Here is a 20,890-nt window from a genome sequence, read left to right as displayed (position 1 = left end):
GTTTACATACACTAACTTAACTGTGCCCTTTAAGCAGCTTGGAAAATTCCAGAAAATTATGTCAAGCCTTTAGACAATTAGACGATTATATTCTGATAGGAGGTGTACATGTGGATGTATTTTAAGGCCTACCTTCAAACTCAGTGCCTCTTTGAATGAATGAAATAAGCCAAGATCTCAGAAAAACAATTGTGGACCACAACAAGTCTGGTTCATCCTTGGAAGCAATTTCCAAATGCCCGAAGTTACCACATTCATCTGTACAAACAATAGTGCACAAGTATAAACACCATGAGACCACGCAGCTATCATACCGCTCAGGAAGGAGACTTATTCTGTCTCCTAGAGATGAATGTATTTTGGGGTGAAAAGTGCAAATGAATCCCTGAACAACAGCAAAGGACCTTGTGAAAATGCTGGAGGAAACAGGTAGACAAGTATCTATATCCACAGTAAAACTAGTCTTATATCGAGATAACCTGAAAGGCTGCTCAGTAAGGAAGAAGCCACTGCTCCAAAACTGCCATAAAAAAGCCAGAATACAGTTTGCAAGTGCACATGGGGACAAAGATCTTACTTTTTGGAGAAATGTCCTCTGGTCTAATGAAACAAAAATTGAAGACCATTGTTATGTTTGTAGGAAAAAGGGTGATGCAAGCCGAAGAACTCCATCCCAGCCATGAAGCATGGGGGGTGGCACCATCATGTTGTGGGAGTGCTCTGTAGGAGGGACTGGTGCACTTAACAAAATAGATGAAATCATGAGGAAGGAAAAACGATGTGGATATATTGAAGCAACATCAGCCAGAAAGTTAAAGCTCGGTCACAAATGGGTCTTCCAAATGGACAATGACCCCAAGCATACCATCCTTCCCCCTATTATTTTCATCGGATGTAAAAGAGCAGCATCGACATTCTACTTACAGTAGCATCTCCTTTAGCGTTCCACATAAGAAATAAAGTCATGAGTAAACATATTTTTTATTTTTGGGTGGACTGTTCCTTTAATAAACTGGATGGATTAATTTTAAGAATGGTGTAAATCTCTGAAAAGAAGAGCAGTACAGCATATTTTTTACTCCAGTTGTATGGCTGTCTTTGCTTTATCTTTATGACCCTAAAAGCCCCCCGTCTGCACTTTATGTCTTCAGGAGAAATGGAGCATGAAAATTTCAGTCAGTCAGGAGAAAACTTCTGAAAAGAGAAGCGGCTGTGTGTGGCATATTTCTGTAATGAATTACTTTTGATGCCATTCAAAGTACCGCTTGAACATACATTTGTAGTTGCCATTTAAATGCATGCTATTAGTCGTTTTGGAGAAATAAGGAGAGAGGAGGAATTTCCCCATCTGTTTAGATGCCTCAGTTGACTTCAGGCTTAGCGCCTTGAAAATGGAATGATTTCTTGCTACTGTCTGCTCTTTGTTGACCATGGAAAACAAGACTATCTCAAAGAACATGTGGAAAAATTAGTTAGAGCCTTTCTGAGTAGTACTGTAAGTTAAGATTAGCTTTATGATTTCACTTGGCAGACAATAAAAGGGCAGAAAAATCCCATATATTTACATTGAAGGAGAGACCCTAACCATATCTAGGGGCGAAAGTATTATAGATGCTCTTTTTACTTGGTATGTAAGTATGTAACTGCATAGCAATGCCCTAGCAATCACCCAGAATACCTTAGCAAGCAGATAGTTTTGCATTGTTCTGCTTTTTACAATACGACAATCTAAGAGAATTACTCTGACAACAACTGAAAGGCATCTATCATCTTTACATGCCCCTCAGGTAACATGCTTTAGATATGCCTGTTCTTTTGATACATATTTAATTCGCCCCACCTCAAATGGGCTTGTAATTCAAAGTACACATTCCCTTCCTGTACAGAAACTCCAGAACACATGGGAAAAACAACATATGCGGAGAATAAAAATTTATAGCCAGGATAATTTTGGTTTCTCCCTCGTTATCCTTTTTTCACCTTTAAGTAATTTTGGTAGCGCATGTGGAAGTCATTTCAGCCCCTGTCTGCTCTAGTTGGTATGAGTGTCACCACATGGAACCAGATAGCTCTTTGGAGGGTACAGGCAAGCTTTTTTTAAATGGTAACGTCATCTAGACCGTGCCACTTTCAGAAATTCTGGCCAGATTTATTCTCTGCCTTGCTAGGACTCTAGGATTATTTTGATGGCCAGGTAAGGCAACTAGTTCAGAATTTTACTTGCCCTGCCAATATTTTCACTGGTCCCACCACACATATTTATGTAGTTTAATATATTTTTTATATGGCAGATGTTTTAAATATTTTTCATATTTTTTGTACATACTTAACATCCATCCATCCATCCATCGTCAACCGCTTATCCTGTGTACAGGGTCGCGGGGGGCTGGAGCCTATCCCAGCTAACATTGGGCGAAAGGCGGGGGACACCCTGGACAGGTCGCCAGTCCATCGCAGGGCCACACATAGACAGACATACACTCACACTCACCTCCACATCCACACCTAGGGCAATTTTTTTGGAGACACCAATTAACCTAGCCTGCATGTCTTTTGGATGGTGGGAGGAAGCCAGAGTACCCGGAGAGAAACATACTTAACAAGACCTCACAATTCAAGACTTCACATGGAGCCCTTCAGTGGACAGGGAGGCAAGATATATTCTGAAAAACTTTTATGCTCCCTCACAATATTTAGCGTTTCCTCACAATAAGTTTTGCGTTCGTTCACAAAAACGTTTGCATTTCATCATGAAAAATAAGTTGAGTTTCCATTTGCGTTCCCTTGCAATAGTTTGTGTTCCCTTGCAAAAAGTTTTGTGTTCTCTCACAATCAATTTTGCATTCCCTCCCAAGCTGTACGTTCCCTCACAGTAAGTTGTGCGTTTTGTTGCAATAAGTTTTGCGTTCCCTCACAACAATTTGTACATTACCTTGCAAAAAGTTTTGCGTTCCCTTGCAATAGTTTGCATTCCCTCACAATCAATTTTGCATTCCCTCACAGTAAGTTGTGCGTTCTGTTGGAATAAGTTTTGCGTTCCCTTACAACAATTTGTACATTCCCTTGCAATAAGTTTCGCAGTCCCTTGCAATAAGTTTTGTGTTCCCTTGCAATAAATTTTGTGTTCCCTTGCAATAAGTTTTGTGTTCCCTTGCAATAAGTTTTGCGTTCTCTTGCAATCGTTTGCATTCCCTCACAATCAATTTTGCATTCCCTCACAATAAGTTTTGCATTCCCTTGCAATAAGGTTTGTGTTCCCTTGCAAAACGTTTTGTGTTCCCTTGAAATAGTTTGTGTTCCCTTGCAATAAGTTTTGCATTCCTTGCAATCGTTTGCATTCCTACACAATAAGTTTTGCGTTCTGTTGGAATAAGTTTTGTGTTCCCTTGCAATAGTTTGTGTTCCCTCACAATCAATTTTGCATTCCCTCACTAGTTGTGCGTTCTGTTGCAATAAGTTTTGTATTCCCTTACAACAATTTGTACATTCCCTTGCAAAACGTTTTGTGTTCCCTCACAAGTTGTGCGTTCCCTTGCAATAAGTTTTGCGTTCCCTTGCAGTAGTTTGCGTTTCCTCACAAGTTTTGAGTTCTCTCGCAATAGTTTGCGTTCCCTCGCACTTATTTTGGGTTACCCCTCGCAATAGCTTTATCCATCTCTTATGAAAATGAAACGATATTTTACTATCGATATTTTACTATTTGTACTGTAGTAAAACAAAACAGAATTTCAAAAATAAACATTGTTTTCAAAAAGTTTTCAACACGCCCTCCATCTGCCATTGGTCAGAGAAACTGATGGTCCTGCCCCAACTCACACCATTGGTCGAGTCAATATTATTGTGTCTCATGAGAGGGTCGTGCAATTTTTGAGAAAATTAACCTATGAATGCTTAAATATGGCAGTCGCTGCATATTAAGTCACGTACTTCAGTGGTTTTCCTGTTTTATTACTATGGCGTTACTACACATGTGGTAAAATATGGTTTCTGTAGTAAAAACCATTACGGTATTACTTCAGATATCATAGTTGAACGATAGTAACTGTAGTAAAACCATGGTCAGTTTTCATAAGGGATGGAAAGGCAATGGATGATTAAGAAGGGATGAACATCAGCAGAAAGAAATAAGATTGCGTTTAAAAAACGCATAAAAATACATATGATTAACAATCATCAAGCCAGTGCTGTGTTAGGGCAAGTGAAAACTTGTCAAGTGTCACCTGACCCGAAACTCTCTCACATTGGCCTCTTGTCAGAGAGCCATCGTTATTGTTGAGCCCTGCCTTGTTAATTTCCAGATCAAAGCCCTACTGTATATTAAAATCAAAATTAAGCTGGCTTCTTTCCCTCCAGCAGGATATTAGTGTGTTTCTGCCCTGAATATTGTTATGTCACTAGATTCAATTCATGATATGTTGCGTTGATTGAGCCAGACAGGAAATAAACACAGTAGAGACTGGCACTTTAACACACTGACCTACTTAACACACAACAGCCCAACATGTGGGCCGAGCGCTTTACTGCTCTCCAGCTTTACCCAGAAGTCACAGGTTGATGTCATGTTAAGATTGTCAGCACAAACCAATGTGTAATTTAACCCCATGATTAACACAAGTATATACTTTGTAGCGATCACTGGATGTGGACACATAGTTTATTGACTCAGCTGTGATTTACGGGCAAACTTGTTGTACATTTATGCTTTCTGGGCTTTCAGATGTATCACTCACCCAAGCTGTAATCCATTACGCCCAGCCGGCTCCATTAAATTAGACTGAATTGAATTTACCTCATGTATTCTGCTCTCTTGTTGATTATAAAAGAGTTTTCTGTCTGAGATGCTCTTGCTGCCAATGATGAACCTTTTTTCAAATGAAAACAAAATGATAATTGTGTGTACACATGCACTGCAGTTCCATTGCAAAGCTCTGGCTATGAAAGAGAGAGTTGTGTACTGTATATTTACTTAAACTGAAGTTGAATCTGAATTTGAATCACAAAACAGATTCAGATTGGCACCATTTTGACCAAAACATTCAGTTCAAATGAAACCAATTACAAAACTTCAAATTTGGACTAATATAATTGGTTTAAGAACCATGGTTTATTCCCCCAAAAATGCCATGATACTTTTAATTTAAATTCTCCAGATCAAAGCGAGTGTGAACTCTCTCTTTCTGTCAGGGCCCACTGCATCCAGTCCGCAGCTTCTAACCAAGAGTCTGTCACTTGACCCAGGCCCCTGTCTCGGAGCCCACGAGACCCCTCAGCACCTCTGCTCTGACCCTGGACCCCTGGATTCACAGCTCTGCAATGGCACAAGTGACAGCGGACCTCAGGATGTCCCGCCTCCACCCCCCAAAACACGCCCACCTTTACCTGGGCCAAAGCCTCAAGGTTTGTTCTGTACATTTAAAAGTATACTTCACCCAAACATTTAAATCCTGTCATCGTTTACTTGTTGCAAATCTGTCTTTCTTTCTTCCGTGCAACACAAAATAATAGATGTTGAAAAATGTCCAAGCTGCTCTTATCCATGCATTTCATCAGTGTTTGGTATTAAAACAAATGTATGATTTGATTCCGATTCAGAATCTCTCGGTTCGATTTGATTCTAATTTCGATTCTATTAGATTCGATTCTGATTCATATGGGTTTATTTCAGTTAAGATGTACATTTTGCATATAAACAAAATGTAATTTTATCAATAGTTTTTCATCTTTTTGATCATATTTTAGCTTTTAAAACTGTACAAATCCATGTATTATATCAATAAATATGATGTCTTGAAATTGAATATATTAAATTGCATATAATGTATATATATATATATATATATATATATATATATATATATATATATATATACATACACTCACCTAAAGGATTATTAGGAACACCTGTTCAATTTCTCATTAATGCAATTATCTAATCAACCAATCACATGGCAGTTGCTTCAATGCATTTAGGGGTGTGGTCCTGGTCAAGACAATCTCCTGAACTCCAAACTGAATGTCAGAATGGGAAAGAAAGGTGATTTAAGCAATTTTGAGCGTGGCATGGTTGTTGGTGCCAGACGGGCCGGTCTGAGTATTTCACAATCTGCTCAGTTACTGGGATTTTCACGCACAACCATTTCTAGGGTTTACAAAGAATGGTGTGAAAAGGGAAAAACATCCAGTATGCGGCAGTCCTGTGGGCTGAAAATGCCTTGTTGATGCTAGAGGTCAGAGGAGAATGGGCCGACTGATTCAAGCTGATAGAAGAGCAACTTTGCCTGAAATAACCACTCGTTACAACCGAGGTATGCAGCAAAGCATTTGTGAAGCCACAACACGCACAACTTTGAGGCGGATGGGCTACAACAGCAGAAGACCCCACCGGGTACCACTCATCTCCACTACAAATTGGAAAAAGAGGCTACAATTTGCAAGAGCTCACCAAAATTGGACAGTTGAAGACTGGAAAAATGTTGCCTGGTCTGATGAGTCTCGATTTCTGTTGAGACATTCAGATGGTAGAGTCAGAATTTGGCGTAAACAGAATGAGAACATGGATCCATCATGCCTTGTTACCACTGTGCAGGCTGCTGGTGGTGGTGTAATGGTGTGGGGGATGTTTTCTTGGCACACTTTAGGCCCCTTAGTGCCAATTGGGCATCGTTTAAATGCCACGGCCTACCTGAGCATTGTTTCTGACCATATCCATCCCTTTATGGCCACCATGTACCCATCCTCTGATGGCTACTTCCAGCAGGATAATGCACCATGTCACAAAGCTCGAATCATTTCAAATTGGTTTCTTGAACATGACAATGATTTCACTGTACTAAAATGGCCCCCACAGTCACCAGATCTCAACCCAATAGAGCATCTTTGGGATGTGGTGGAACGGGAGCTTTGTGCATCCCACAAATCTCCATCAACTGCAAGATGCTATCCTATCAATATGGGCCATATTTCTAAAGAATGCTTTCAGCACCTTGTTGAATCAATGCCACGTAGAATTAAGGCAGTTCTGAAGGCGAAAGGGGGTCAAACACAGTATTAGTATGGTGTTCCTAATAATCCTTTAGGTGAGGGTAGATACAGTATATTAGTGCTCTCAGTCTATCAAAATGCACTGATTTCCTTCTTAGGAAAGAAAACAAAACAATATGTAACTATAATATTTATTAACATTTTACTAACAAAGCCTTCCACAGTATAAAGATAGAAATGTACTAAAATATCACAAATTCAAGTAACATTAAATGTTTCCCAAAGTCTAAATGGGTGTTTCACCAATTTAAATAACTAGTCCCCCCATAGGTGACATGTTCATTGCAATGGGCATTAAATCTTTTAAACTCTCATCCTCCACAATATGAATCAGCTGGCAGACTGTGGCTATCCGCTTTGTTTCAGCAATCATGAAGCTGTATTCATAATTCGTGTCAGGGTGTCAACAACAACGTCGAGTGCTGCTTTGATCTCCACATGAAAAAAGGATTGCATGCGTTAATGCATTAACTTTGACTGCTGTTATACATATATTATAACATATTGCATATATATACATGAATATTTGAAAGAAAGAAAGAAAATAATTTAAAGGATTGTCCTAATGATTGAATAAATAATGAAAAAAACTATCCCTTTAACGTCCCTTTTTATTGTTGCCAACTGTTAGTATTTTGTGGGTATATACATATATGCAAGACTCATAACTAGATCTCATAAGGTCACAGTGATTTTAATGTTTCCTGTATTCTCTGTGATCTCTTGAATATTTTAAGATAACATATGATCTGTAAATATGATGTCATTTAATAAAAGTGCTTGTTATTGTTGCCAGTTGTTCCAATGTAACATTCATGCATCTGTGGTACAGTCATGTGATCATACACCAGTCTCACTCTATTGATTGCCGTATTGATTTTGTCTCGCACAGTGCCCCCGAAACCACCACATCTACAGCAGCAGTGCGCTCGACGGCCACGCACCCCAGACAAGCCCCTCCCCCCACCACCCTGCCGCCCACTCCCCGCTGACCCTCGCCAATCACGCACCACTTTACCAAGAGCAGATGGAAGCTCCTCCCCCACTTGTGTCCTTTCGCTCATCGAGAAGTTTGAGAGGTGAGAGAGAAAACAAGCTGGAACCATTTATTTATATTACGGTAGATTTGTATTATTCATAGTTCAAATTACTTAAACTGATTTGCTGTATCTGCGTTTGTTTGTCAATCACAGGTAAACAGCATCTTATAGCTTTCTATTCATGTTACATGCCACAATGTGATGTGCTTTAGATATTATGGGAATACTGGATATATCTATAAATGGGTAATTACTGTTATGCAGTGCATTTTGAACTCTGTAACGTTGAACGAATATACTTGTGTTGTATTTCTTTAGAAGTGTATACCAGACTTTTAGAAATATGCTCGGCTCAAGCTAAGGCACTTAAACTTTATTAATTATAACTTGAAAATGAACAGGATGCCAAACAGGATGGAAATAAAGAGCTAAAGTTACACATTGCTTAATGAGGCATTGACAGTTTACAAAAGTTAATTAATTTTTTTTAACTTTTAAAAAACCGATTTTTATACTTTTATTTAATCAGTATGGGATGTTTTAGAGTGAGTCAATTCAAAACAGGATTCATGAAATCCATAGCAAAACTTATTGATGTTTAAACTGTTATTTTACCACTAAAATGATGTCACTTGGAGGATGATGTCTTTAAGAAACTGGGTTTTTGTTGGGAATATTACAACAGAATTTAAAGTAAAATTGAAGGGTGTTTCTTCAATTTTGGGCACTTTTAGCACTGTGGATTTCTAGAAACATTTTTGGAACTCAATTTTTTTTTTAATCTGTCTACTAACAATGTCCAACAGTGTCTGTACTAGAGGTCGACTGATATTGTTTTTTTCAGGCCGATGCCGATCTTTTGAAATCCGGGTCGGCCGATGGCCGATTAATGCTGCCGATTTATTTTGGCCGATATGTGCTTGTTTTTAACCTCTTATTTGAACCTTTTATTTGAAAGATAAAATGTAACACACATAATTACTTAAGATAGACAACATTTCTCAACAAATACATTTATTGAACACTTGACCAATCTGCACTTGTACACTTAAATTAAAAATGTATAATGTAAAAACATATTGTATAAATAATGTATAAAAAATATATTAAATAAACAAAGCAGGTGTTACGAACTGCTCCGAGACAAGAAGGTTGAGATCCAAATGCAGCTTTAATTAAGGGGCAATCCAGACACGTAATCCAATATTCAGAGCATCCAAGAGAAGCACAGGCATAACTAGGGATGGGTATCGTTAAGGTTTTAATGGTATTACTATCTTACCGATACTGCTTATCGATCCGGTACTTTAACGGTATTCTTAACGGTTCTTTTTGTTATATATATATACATTTTATTTCAGGAAGGTCTACTAACATTACTGTTCAGGTGTGGTCTAAAAAGAAATCTAATAAAGTAATCAATTGTAAAATAACACTGCATAGTTTATCATAGATAGATTAATGCTTATTAATGCAGAAGTTATTCATTCAAGAGCTGTGAGTGATTTTCTCTTTGTCTTTTGTTGTTTGATTCGCAGTGGCTCAATCGTCACACGTTTAATAATTGCAGCTTCCCCTTTAAGACCGAGTTCAGATCTAATAAGCTCCTGATGCAGCATATTTTCTCCCCAACTATTTCCATAACTACGTCCATTTAAGACATAAACTGTGTTTAAGTGAATCTCCAAGCCGGTCGTTTTGACATATTTTTGTGTATAGTTGATCGTTTAGACGCATGAAACCCAAAGTAGCCTATACTTTGCTTGTCTCGTTGTGGTCTGTGTTGGAGCGCGCGCCGCCTTGGGAACGGTATATCTTGCGCTCTTTTTATTATTAAACGCGTCCCGCAATTTAGCAACAGTAGCATTTTACAACAATCACCGATCGTGCTGATTCTGACGTTAAGTTTGAGTTTTAAGGAGAAATGTCAGTGCACCGCTGTGAAGGGAAGGAAGTTGTGCTAGACAGAATGCGGCTTATGTATAAATATTATTTTTATAATCTTTGGAAGGCGAAATCTAAAATAAAATCAGACTAATAATCACATATCTAAACCAGGCTATGTTTGAATGTTTAGTTCTGTCACTCATTATGCTGGGCTCGTGTTGGGCTCGTTTTGTGCTCGCTGTGGCACGCTGTGCGCGAGATCTCCCTCTCTCTCTCTCTGACTCCGAATAGCTAAATTGCATCACAGACAAATGGTTTCATATTATTATACATAGAAATGGCTGGCGATATAAAATAACTTTCTCTTTATAGCAATAATAAATGTATTTTCTTAATTTCTCCAGTACCGACAGCAGAACCGGTAACGTCCGAGCTTACCAAAGCCAGTCCTTCAATACTGCGTTGGTATATTTTTATTACTTATTTATCTGCATTGAGTGACAACCCTCTCAAATATAAGACACACAAACAGAACAAATAAAAGTCTCAGATTCACTGTCTGTAATTGCAAAATTCTTGCTTAGTTATTGTGACATGATAGCAACCCTTCTGCTGTGATAATGCAACTTCAACTACGCTATCAATATCCAAAGTAGCCGAACGTCATGTCAACTATCGCGTTTGTCACGTTTTTTCTTGAAGTTGGCAGTAACGTATCAAAAGTTTTTAATTAAATCTAAAGAAGTTATACAAATTTAACCCTTACTGTTTTCTCCAAGGAACTTAGCTCCTTCCTTAGGCACTGGATGAGGTCTGTTCACTCTGCTGGAAAATGACTCTAGGGGCAGCGTGTGTCGAACACGTGTTCCACAACAACACTAGGCTGCCCACAGATGCGCCTGCCTAATTATCGGCTTGATATGCGTGGATATTGGCCGATGCCGATTATGTAAAAAATGCAAAAAATCGGCCGATTAATCGTTCGACCTCTAGTCTGTACATGCATCACAGGAGATTTATGGCATTTTTGTTATTATTTTCTGAAAGACATGAACATTTTTCACCATAGTGTCATTTCTAGCACATCTCAAATTCTTTATTGTGTTTAATAGAATTCTGTGCTGGAAATGACGGTGATGAAAATTACATTTTTAATATTTTAAAATAAATTAGCTGACTCCATTGTCTTGCTAAGGCTAATTTTGTATCTAACTTATCATGTATCCTAAATACACATAATCAAATAATATTCTCACACTTTTTGCATAATTTGTCCAAATGACAGTTTGATTGGAAATGACGACTAATACAAAGTTTCTGCTCACAAGTGATATTTTCCTTGATTTTATTTATTTATTTTTTTCTTCTTGTTTTTGTTTTTCTCTAATGTCTCATATTAGTATTGATAAAAATAAATTTGATTATGAATAAATACTGAAATGGTTTATTTTTATTTAACTCTTTTTTTAGATTATCATAGTTTTAAACATGTAATAATTAGTATTTTTATAATGGATTTTCAGAGTTTAATATTGAATGTCTGTGTCCGGGACAAGGCTAAAACAGTCAAATCCTTACATAAAATGCATTTGAAAAGTAGCAAAAATAAATCATGAAGGCCTGGTAAAAAGTTTCCAATTTTGGAGTTTTAATGTGGCCTTCATATAACAAAAAGAAAAAAGTTTAGATATTTTCTTTAAAATAAATCAAAATCATCCCCTGGGATGAAAAAGTGCCCAATGTTAAAGAAACACCCATATATTTACAGATGTTGCTATTGATAACATGAATGTTGGATTTTTGCACCTATGTTCAGGGAGCAGATCATTGTGGTGCCAGATATCACCGGAGGAGTGATGTGCACCCCACGAGTCCCCGAACCGCAGGCAGCTGCAGGGGCAGTTAGTCCCCCACCCTTGGAGTTCATCTTACCTTGCACCTCCCTTGAAGCACCACTAGAGGCGCCGCTGGCAGAAGCAGAGAAAGAAGAAAAGGACGAAACAGAGGTGGACGAAACTGAAGAAGACGACAGTGAACTCGGAGCGTCTTGCTCAGAAAAGCGACTTTCTATGGAATCAGGTTACGGTGCTTGTGATAAACTGCTGGACACTATGGAAATAAGGGACCTTACGGCCAACCAATCAGAAATCCCTTCTGACCGCTTGTCCCTCCCACCGTCCCAGATGGATGGGAAGCTGGCCAATAGGGATAGTGGTATTGACAGCATCAGTTCGCCCTCGCACAGTGAGGAGTTGTGCTTTGTTGGGGACGAGGATCGCATCGGCCATGAGAGGGACATTTGTCCCTGCAGCCCAGGGCCCGGCCTCTCTTGTGGCTATGTGGAGGGGCCCGAAGGAGAGGGGGCCAGTGGTGTAGAAGGAGGCAGAGACTCAGAGGGGGACAGTGATATGGAGGAAGGCAGCGGGGACGAAAGTGAAATGAATCCGATGGCTCTACAACCTCTCCCTAAAGCTGAGAGACAGGACTCCACAGAGGTGAGACTAAAGTGACATTGTAGAAATGTAGAATTCACAGTCAGCCATGATTAATTTAATCAATGAGTGAAAGTGTCACATAACAGGACGGTCACTGAGATTAAGTATTCAGCTGGTCATGTGACTAATATGGCAGCCCCCATGTGCGGACCCTCTCCATGTAGAATAAAACAGCTTTTATAAGGTTACTGATATGACTGGAGTCTTCATTTTAATGTGAGTAGTCATGATTTCCAACATACCTGTATATTGCAATGCTATTCATGCCTTTAGGAGTTAAACTTTTTTAATGAGGAAATAATGACTGAATGCACCTTAAAGCAAAAACCCCACTAGATTTTGTTAGATTTCTCTGTAAACAAGACTTAATATCTTATGTAATTCTGCTTTTCAAGTAATGTTTTTTTAAGTATGCTTTAGATATTTTACCAGATCACAAGAACAAATTAGGAAAATAATATTTGCAGTGTAATATGAATGTTTAAAGGTACACTGCACAAAATTGTTTTCCTAATTTTTTAGGTCTTGTTTCCCAGTAAATAACTAAACATCCTTAAAACCAGATAAATGTACTTTTGAAGCAAAATAACAATTGATATATTTAGTCTTGTTTTCAGAGCAACCTCACTGCATTTTGTTATATTTCTCTGAAAACAAGATTTCTTATCTTGTCAATGTTTAGATATTTTCAACGAAATACAAGTACAAAAATACTGAGCAATAAAAGGATTTTTTGCAGTGTTGTATTTGTGAAAGGAAAGTTTCATATTTACATTCGCATGAAATTAAGACTTGTCTCTTGTCATATTAGTGCCGTAGACCAAAACTATTCATAACGGTGGTCTCCCCTCATGGATGACGCCATGTTCAGATCACATGACCAGCCAAACACTACTCCCTTTCCAGTAACTCCTCTATTACTGAACACTTTTATTTGCAGAATAAATTAATCATGGGTGACAAAAACATTTGCAAAGAGGTTATTTCTGCAATAGCATCTGTAATTGAAAACGCCTGTTTTTGTGTAATGCTGGATTCACACCAATAGATGTCAGTTTTTAAGTCCAAGTCTAATTTTTTTATCAGTAGTTTAGGTAGAAAAATAAGACACAGCAAACTATAAACAAAATATGACTTAGTATACCATTCATTTGAAAAGAAATCTAAATTGTTTTTTAATATATTTTAATTATATTACTTTTTACAAGTAGACAGTGATTGGAGAAATTAGGCTCAGCTCTGGTAAAAAATATTCACTTAGTTTATGAAGTATGTCATATATTATGACGCATCTCATTCTACACAATTCAGTCCTCCAACTTGTTGTTGCAGGTGTATTCAAACTGTCATTACTCAGGAAGTGTTGTCTTGTTTTCCAGCTGTCAGTCCAGCAGCGAGTGTTTAACATTGCTAATGAGCTGCTGCATACAGAGAAGGCTTATGTGTCCAGACTGCACCTCCTGGATCAGGTTTTCTGCGCTCAGCTGATGGAGGAGGCTCGAACCCGCAGCTCTTTCCCCTCTGAGATGGTCATGGGCATCTTCTCCAACATCTGCTCTATATACTGCTTCCACCAGCAGTTCCTGCTGCCTGCACTGGAGAAACGCATGGAGGAGTGGTAAGAAAGAAAGAAAGAAAGAAAGAAAAAAGAAGGAAAGTGAAAAGGAAGAACAAGAAAAAGAGAAAACAAAAAAGGAATATTAAAAAGAAGGAAAGAATTAATTAAGAAAGGAAGACAGAGAGAAAAAGAAAAAGAAAGAAGAAACAGAAAAGAAAGAAAGAGAAAAGAAAGGAAAGAAAGAAGGACAGAGAAAAGGAAGAAAGAAAGAGAAAAGAAAGGAAAGAAGGACAGCGAAAAGGAAGAATGGAAAGAAAGCAGGAAAGAGAAAATGAAGAAAGAAAAGAAATAAAGAAAGAAGAAGAAAGAGAAAAGAACAAGAAAAATTACAAAGAAAAAGAAAAGAAAAAAGAAGGAAAGATACAGTAAAGGAAGACAGAGAGAAAAAGAATGAAAGAAGAAAAAGAAAAGAGAGGAAAAAATAGAAAGAAAAAGGAAAGATTTAAGAAAGAAAGATAAGGAAATAGAATTAAGAAGGAAAGAGAAAAGAAAGGACAAGAAAAGGGGAAAAGAATGAGAAAAAGAAGGAAAGATATAAGAAAGAAAAAAGAAGGAAAGCTTTAAGAAAGAAAGAATGAAAGAAAAAATAAGGAAAGAAAGAAAGAGAAAATAAAAGAAAAAGAAGGAAATAGAAAAGAAATAAGAGAAAAGAAAGAAAGTGAAAAGAGAGAAAAGAAAGGAAAGAAAGAAGGACAGAGAAAAGGAAGAAAGAAGAGAAGGAAAAATTTAAGAAAGAAAATATAAAATAAGGAAAGAAGGAATCAAAGAAAAAAGAAGGAAATAGAAAAGAAAGAAGGAAAGAGAAAAGGAAGAAAGAAAAGAAAGAAAAATTAAGGAAAGAGAAAAGAAATCCTCCGGTTTTTAAAATAATATGCAGAATTTGGAAAGGGAATGCTGACCTTCTCAAAAAGTTTGTCAAAAAATGTGGACTAATGAACGAACATTGACTTCTGCTCCTCTCCCCTCAGGGACCTGTACCCCCGCATCGGGGACATCCTGCAGAAGCTGGCACCTTTCCTCAAGATGTACGGAGAGTATGTCAAAAACTTTGACAGAGCCATGGAGCTGGTGAACACCTGGATGCAACGCTCCTCTCAATTCAAAACCATCATTCATAACATCCAGGTACCAGACTGCCATTAAATACGTTGCATTGAGCCACTTCTGGTATGTTCTATGATGGCCTAAATAAGATGTGAAAGCCAGACACCGGCTGTTCCAAACCCTAGTGAGCTATCTTCTAAGGGGACGCTCACATCGAGCGCATTTTAGCATCGCTCTGCAACTATGTTTTTCTATGTAAACATGCGCTAGACAAACACCTTCACATGCCTGCTGTTTTTACTATGTCCTGATCAGGAGTACCAAGATTTTACGATGGCATGTAAAGTTAAAGCGCTTTAAAAAACATGTCTAAAGACATCTGCGTTCTGATGTATTAGTTGTGAGACGTATCTATCTAGTGCGTTTATACTAGGCTTGGGATCACTGAAACACAGAACAGCTGTTAGATAAATGACACACAGGTGCGAGTCCTTCCCATTCATTCCTCCTGGCCTCGCCCCCCATTCACAAACCAGCGCTCGGCCACGCCCACATCACCACAACATTATACATGATCATATACTGTATCAGGGATTATTAGAAGAAATTGATTGGAATTACTGGCAAAATACAACATAACTTGGGATATTAGCATGCCTGAAATCCTGCATTACACTCTTGAATAAAAAAATATGGACAATCCGTTCACATTATATTTGTCCCTCTGCTAAATATATTCTGAAACGCGGGGGCAAGTCACAGTATTATTTGCTTGTCTAGCTACTTTTCTCAATTCTTCATGGCTAAATAAACACTCGACAGCATAAAACACGGACTAGTCCAAAAAACACAACAGCCACATAAAACTAAGATCAAGCCTCTATGATCCTTACAGGAACAGCAGAACATAAAGTAGGTTAAAAGTGTCAACCTTCTTTAGCCTTTACGCAAACTTCTGTGGACATTTTGGGAAATAACAGCCTACAGATGAGTTACTGATAATTGGAAAATCGAATTTACAAAGTCAGTATTAAGGTCATTATTCTAAAATGTAATTTTCCGAATGCATAATGCATTTTTTTTTAAAGGAAAAATGTACAATGCTAATAATTGCTAAATAAAAAGACATTTCAAAATGGATATGGAATGATCGGAAGATACACACATTAATAATCGATATATCTATATTTTTTGACATCCCTAATTTATACATTGACAAACAATTTAAAAATAACACAGACCTTTGTGAACAGCCCCTAATAGTGCTCCTCACATGAAATCAGCAACAGATTTGACTAGCGACAAAAGTTTAGTCTGACGTTACTATCAGTACATGCACTTTTCTAAATTAGATTTTAGCCAGACTAAATTAACAGTGAGACTAACAGAGCTAGATAATGCGATTGTAGCTCGTCTTTGTCCATCATGTATACACGTTAATCGGGACACAACGTCTCGATGTTGTGCGCATGATCCAAAAGACTGGAGTGACGTGCAGCATGTATCTTAACACTTCCTAATCTGACATCCTTTGTACAAATTTTCGATTACGCATTGTGTCAAGTATACTTGGACAGACAGATGAAGACTGTAGCTTGACTACAAAATCTGCTGTAATTTGATTAATACTGCACATGTAAATGCATGTATGTTGCAAATAGAGGTATATCGTTTTCCTTCCTACTTTTTGGGACAGCCTTTGTGTCTGGAGCGACAACTTTGATGCCTTAAAGTGCTGATTAGCTAAGTAACTGTCTCTCTGGATTGGAACAAGAGCCCTAGTATCTGAATGGATTTCTAGGTATAAAAGTTTGAAAACATGATAGGAGTTAAATTTGCAATAAAAGATAATAGTTCTCTGTAAAATTCTAATCGTGACAATATAATGACAGATATCATTTGCTTCGAACTTCAAGTGGAAGTCGAGTGTGAAAGATCACACTCTCGGCTGAAATGTGTGAAAACCCACTTTGCGGTTTATAACGAGTGCTAATTGCGTGCAATCTTGCATAATTCACACCCATCAAATGAACCGACAGAGTGTGTATTAGTCATGCATACAGTAATCTCATCCACCAGGTGTGCTCCACAAAATTCACCTTCACAGTCTGAAACAAGAGTGTTCGTGTTTAAAATAACAAGGCTGCTCCCACGGCTCAGTGGTGATTGAGTGCATCAGATGAAAGAGTGAATCGCTGTGGGTGCAGGCGTGTTTTGGAGATGTTGTAGGTTATGGTGAATACTAATGCTAGACCCAATCAGTCCTGGTGTTGCACTTCAAACATATCTGGTAACCACTGTGTGAAGAATATTAAGAGTGCGAGAAGCCCAGTGCCTGAGATCACAGACTGCTGTAAGGGGATCAAGCATGTTACAGACTCAATCACGCAAAGGTTATACTACCAATGAATCATCTTGACACTTTGTGTGTTTGCCTTATTTTCAGAGACAATATATATATATATATATATATATATATATATATATATATATATATACACAGTATCTCACAAAAGTGAGTACACCCCTCACATTTTTGTAAATATTTGATTATATCTTTTCATGTGACAACACTGAAGAAATGACACTTTGCTACAATGTAAAGTAGTGAGTGTACAGATTGTATAACAGTGTAAATTTGCTGTCCCCTCAAAATAACTCAACACACAGCCATTAATGTTTAAACTGCTGGCAACAAAAGTGAGTACACCCCTAAGTGAAAATGTCCAAATTGGGCCCAAAGTGTCAATATTTTGTGTGGCCACCATTATTTTCCAGCACTGCTTTAACCCTCTTGGGCATGGAGTTCACCAGAGCTTCACAGGTTTCCACTCCTCCATGACGACATCATGGTGCTGGTGGATGTTAGAGACCTTGTGCTCCTCCGCCTTCCATTTGAGAATGCCCCATAGATGCTCAATAGGGTTTTGGCCAGTCCATCACCTTCACCCTCAGCTTCTTTAGCAAGGCAGTGGTCGTCTTGGAGGTGTGCTTGGGGTCGTTATCGTGCTGGAATACTGCCCTGCGGCCCAGTCTCCGAAGGGAGGGGATCATGCTCTGCTTCAGTATGTCACAGTACATGTTGGCATTCATGGTTCCCTCAATGAACTGTAGCTCCCAGTGCCGGCAGCACTCATGCAGCTCCAGACCATGTCACTCCCACCACCATGCTTGACTTTAGGCAAGACAAACTTGTCTTTGTACTCCTAACCTGGTTTCCGCCACACACACACTTGACACCAACTGAACCAAATAAGTTTATCTTGGTCTCATCAGACCACAGGACATGGTTCCAGTAATCCATGTCCTTAGTCTGCTTGTCTTCAGCAAACTGTTTGCAGGATTTCTTGTGCATCATCTTTAGAAGATGCTTCCTTCTGGGACCAATTTGATGCAGTGTGCGGCGTTTGGTCTGAGCACTGACAGGCTGACCCCCCACCCCTTCAGACTCTGCAGCAATGCTGGCAGCACTCTTACATCTATTTCCCAAAGACAACCTCTGGATATGATACTGAGCACGTGCACTCAACTTCTTTGGTCGACCATGGCGAGGCCTGTTCTGAGTGGAACCTGTCCTGTTAAACCGCTGTATTGTCTTGGCCACCGTGCTGCAGCTCAGTGTCAGGGTCTTGGCAATGACACTGAGACCCTGACGGTGTCCGTCTGGTCCGATCCCACAGAAGAGTTACTGAAGCACAAATTGCTGAAAACTTAATTCTGGCCATGATAGAAAGGTGTCAGGGGGTTGGTCTGGCTGATGTTTTTAGATGGTCCCTTATTACACCCTAAAATTTTTAGCATGTTTTATTACAATGTTTAGACATTTCAGATGGTCCCTTAACCACTGTAGGCAACATTTTCAATGAAAATCGAGGTTAAATTAACGATCTTGAATGACTTTGCCATGATGCAATCTACTTAAAAATTAAAGATTCGATACGGGACATATAATGTCATCTTCAAATAACGGACAATCCCGTATTTTAAGGGATGGGTGGCAACCCTAAGTGAGACTCTCCAAAAGAACAGGTGTACATTGACGCGTCCTTAAATAAGTCTACCTCTGACATATTGATAAATTCAATTGCAAATTGAATTGCTGTGAACTGTAGGCCAATAATAGGCTTATGTTGATTAATATGGAAATAAACAATATATTGCCTTCTGAAACCACTTTTTGTTTTGTCTTATCAATAATGTATTGCATTTTAATTATATATATATATATATATATATATATATATATATATATATATATATATATATATATATATATATATATTTTTTTTATAATTATTTAAATATCATTATTTATAAATATTTTATCATTATATATTGAATTATTGTTATTTGAGGGGCTTTCTTAGCAAATATTTATATGTGTGATTAATTCGATTAATTACTCGGCATACCATGTAATTAAATCGATTACAATTTTAATAAATTAACAACCTTATATATATATATATATATATATATATATATATATATATATATATATATATATATATATATGTGTGTGTGTGTGTGAGGGTTTCTTCAACTAAGGGTGATTTCATGTTTCAATTATTAAAAAGGTCATTTTTTACCCCATATATGGTTCTTGTTTTAACCATAAACCTCCCTAAATTTTGTTACATTTATGTTTAAAACAAGAAAAACATAAATACAATTTGCCACTGCGATAAGAAATTAGTATTTATTAAAAAAATATATTTTTTATGTTTTTTTTTTAATCTTACAAAGTACTAATTAATTAAATGTAATTTTTTTTTAATCATTTTATTTTTACTGGAAAACGAGACAAAATACTGATTAAGAAAATTATTATGCAGTTGTGTTGTAGCTCATAGTGTGATTTTGGGTGTGTTTGTGTATTGCAGAAAGAGGAGAGGTGTGGGAATCTTACCCTACAGCACCACATGTTGGAGCCCGTGCAGCGAATCCCACGTTACGAGCTGCTGCTCAAAGACTATCTGCACCGTCTGCCAGAGGACGCGGATGACTTCAAAGATGCGCAGAGTGAGTGAAGCACAGAGGAATGCTGAAATGGGTCTTAACTTCTTCACTGGCCATGGCAGTGCAATTTCTGTGTTTTATTTCAAAGGCATGTGTCTGGAAATATTTCAGTGAGACGTTTCATTTGAGGTTAACGGGCCAAGAGAAAAGGTAGAGGACAGTCATGAATATCAAGACCCGTGTTGGATGAACATGAATGCATGCTGTTGTCCTTTGCAGAATCTCTGGAGCTGATCGCCACAGCGGCAGAACATTCAAATGCTGCCATCAGAAAAATGGTGAGTGAAGTTGAAGAAGAACCACGCCACCGCATGCACGCCACACACCATGAAAAAACCAATACTGCCACTTAGCATCCCTTTGTAATTAAGCATGGTTGGCCCTTTTAATATGTAGTCTGTTTGGAAAGTCTTTCATTTGGAGCTGTTAATTGCATATTTTTATTTTATACATTTTGAGACACTCTCTTGCAAGCTGGGCGATATGGCGAATGACACAAACTATGGTGTGGTGGTGGTGTAAAAGCACATAACTGGTAATCAGAAGGCTGCTGGTTCTATCCCCACAGCCACCACCATTGTGTCCTTGAGCAAGGCACTTAACTCCAGGTTGCTCCGGGGGGGATTGTCCCTGTAATAAGTGCACTGTAAATCGCTTTGGATAAAAGCGTCTGCCAAATGCATAAATATAAATGTAAATGTAAATATTAAAATATTTACATTTAGCAACAGTGTGAATATTGCAAT

General features: G+C 38.0%; 1 protein-coding gene across 1 annotated transcript in view; it reads left to right on the top strand.

Moving 5' to 3' along the window:
* Positions 1 to 20,890, top strand: part of fgd1 (FYVE, RhoGEF and PH domain containing 1) — a 39,866-nt gene that overhangs the window by 8,915 nt on the left and 10,061 nt on the right. Inside the window, exons 2-8 of the mRNA XM_052095060.1 lie at positions 5,239 to 5,397; positions 7,934 to 8,120; positions 11,785 to 12,463; positions 13,843 to 14,081; positions 15,050 to 15,206; positions 20,009 to 20,147; positions 20,364 to 20,422. Of these exons, the coding sequence (XP_051951020.1) occupies positions 5,239 to 5,397; positions 7,934 to 8,120; positions 11,785 to 12,463; positions 13,843 to 14,081; positions 15,050 to 15,206; positions 20,009 to 20,147; positions 20,364 to 20,422 (1,619 nt within the window). The remainder of the gene's footprint in view (positions 1 to 5,238; positions 5,398 to 7,933; positions 8,121 to 11,784; positions 12,464 to 13,842; positions 14,082 to 15,049; positions 15,207 to 20,008; positions 20,148 to 20,363; positions 20,423 to 20,890) is intronic.

This window comes from Xyrauchen texanus, chromosome 27 (assembly GCF_025860055.1).
Source record: "Xyrauchen texanus isolate HMW12.3.18 chromosome 27, RBS_HiC_50CHRs, whole genome shotgun sequence".
Classification (NCBI taxonomy): Eukaryota; Metazoa; Chordata; class Actinopteri; order Cypriniformes; family Catostomidae; genus Xyrauchen; species Xyrauchen texanus.
The sequence above is the reverse complement of the archived record's forward strand: the minus strand, read 5'-3'. Positions and strand labels throughout refer to the sequence as shown.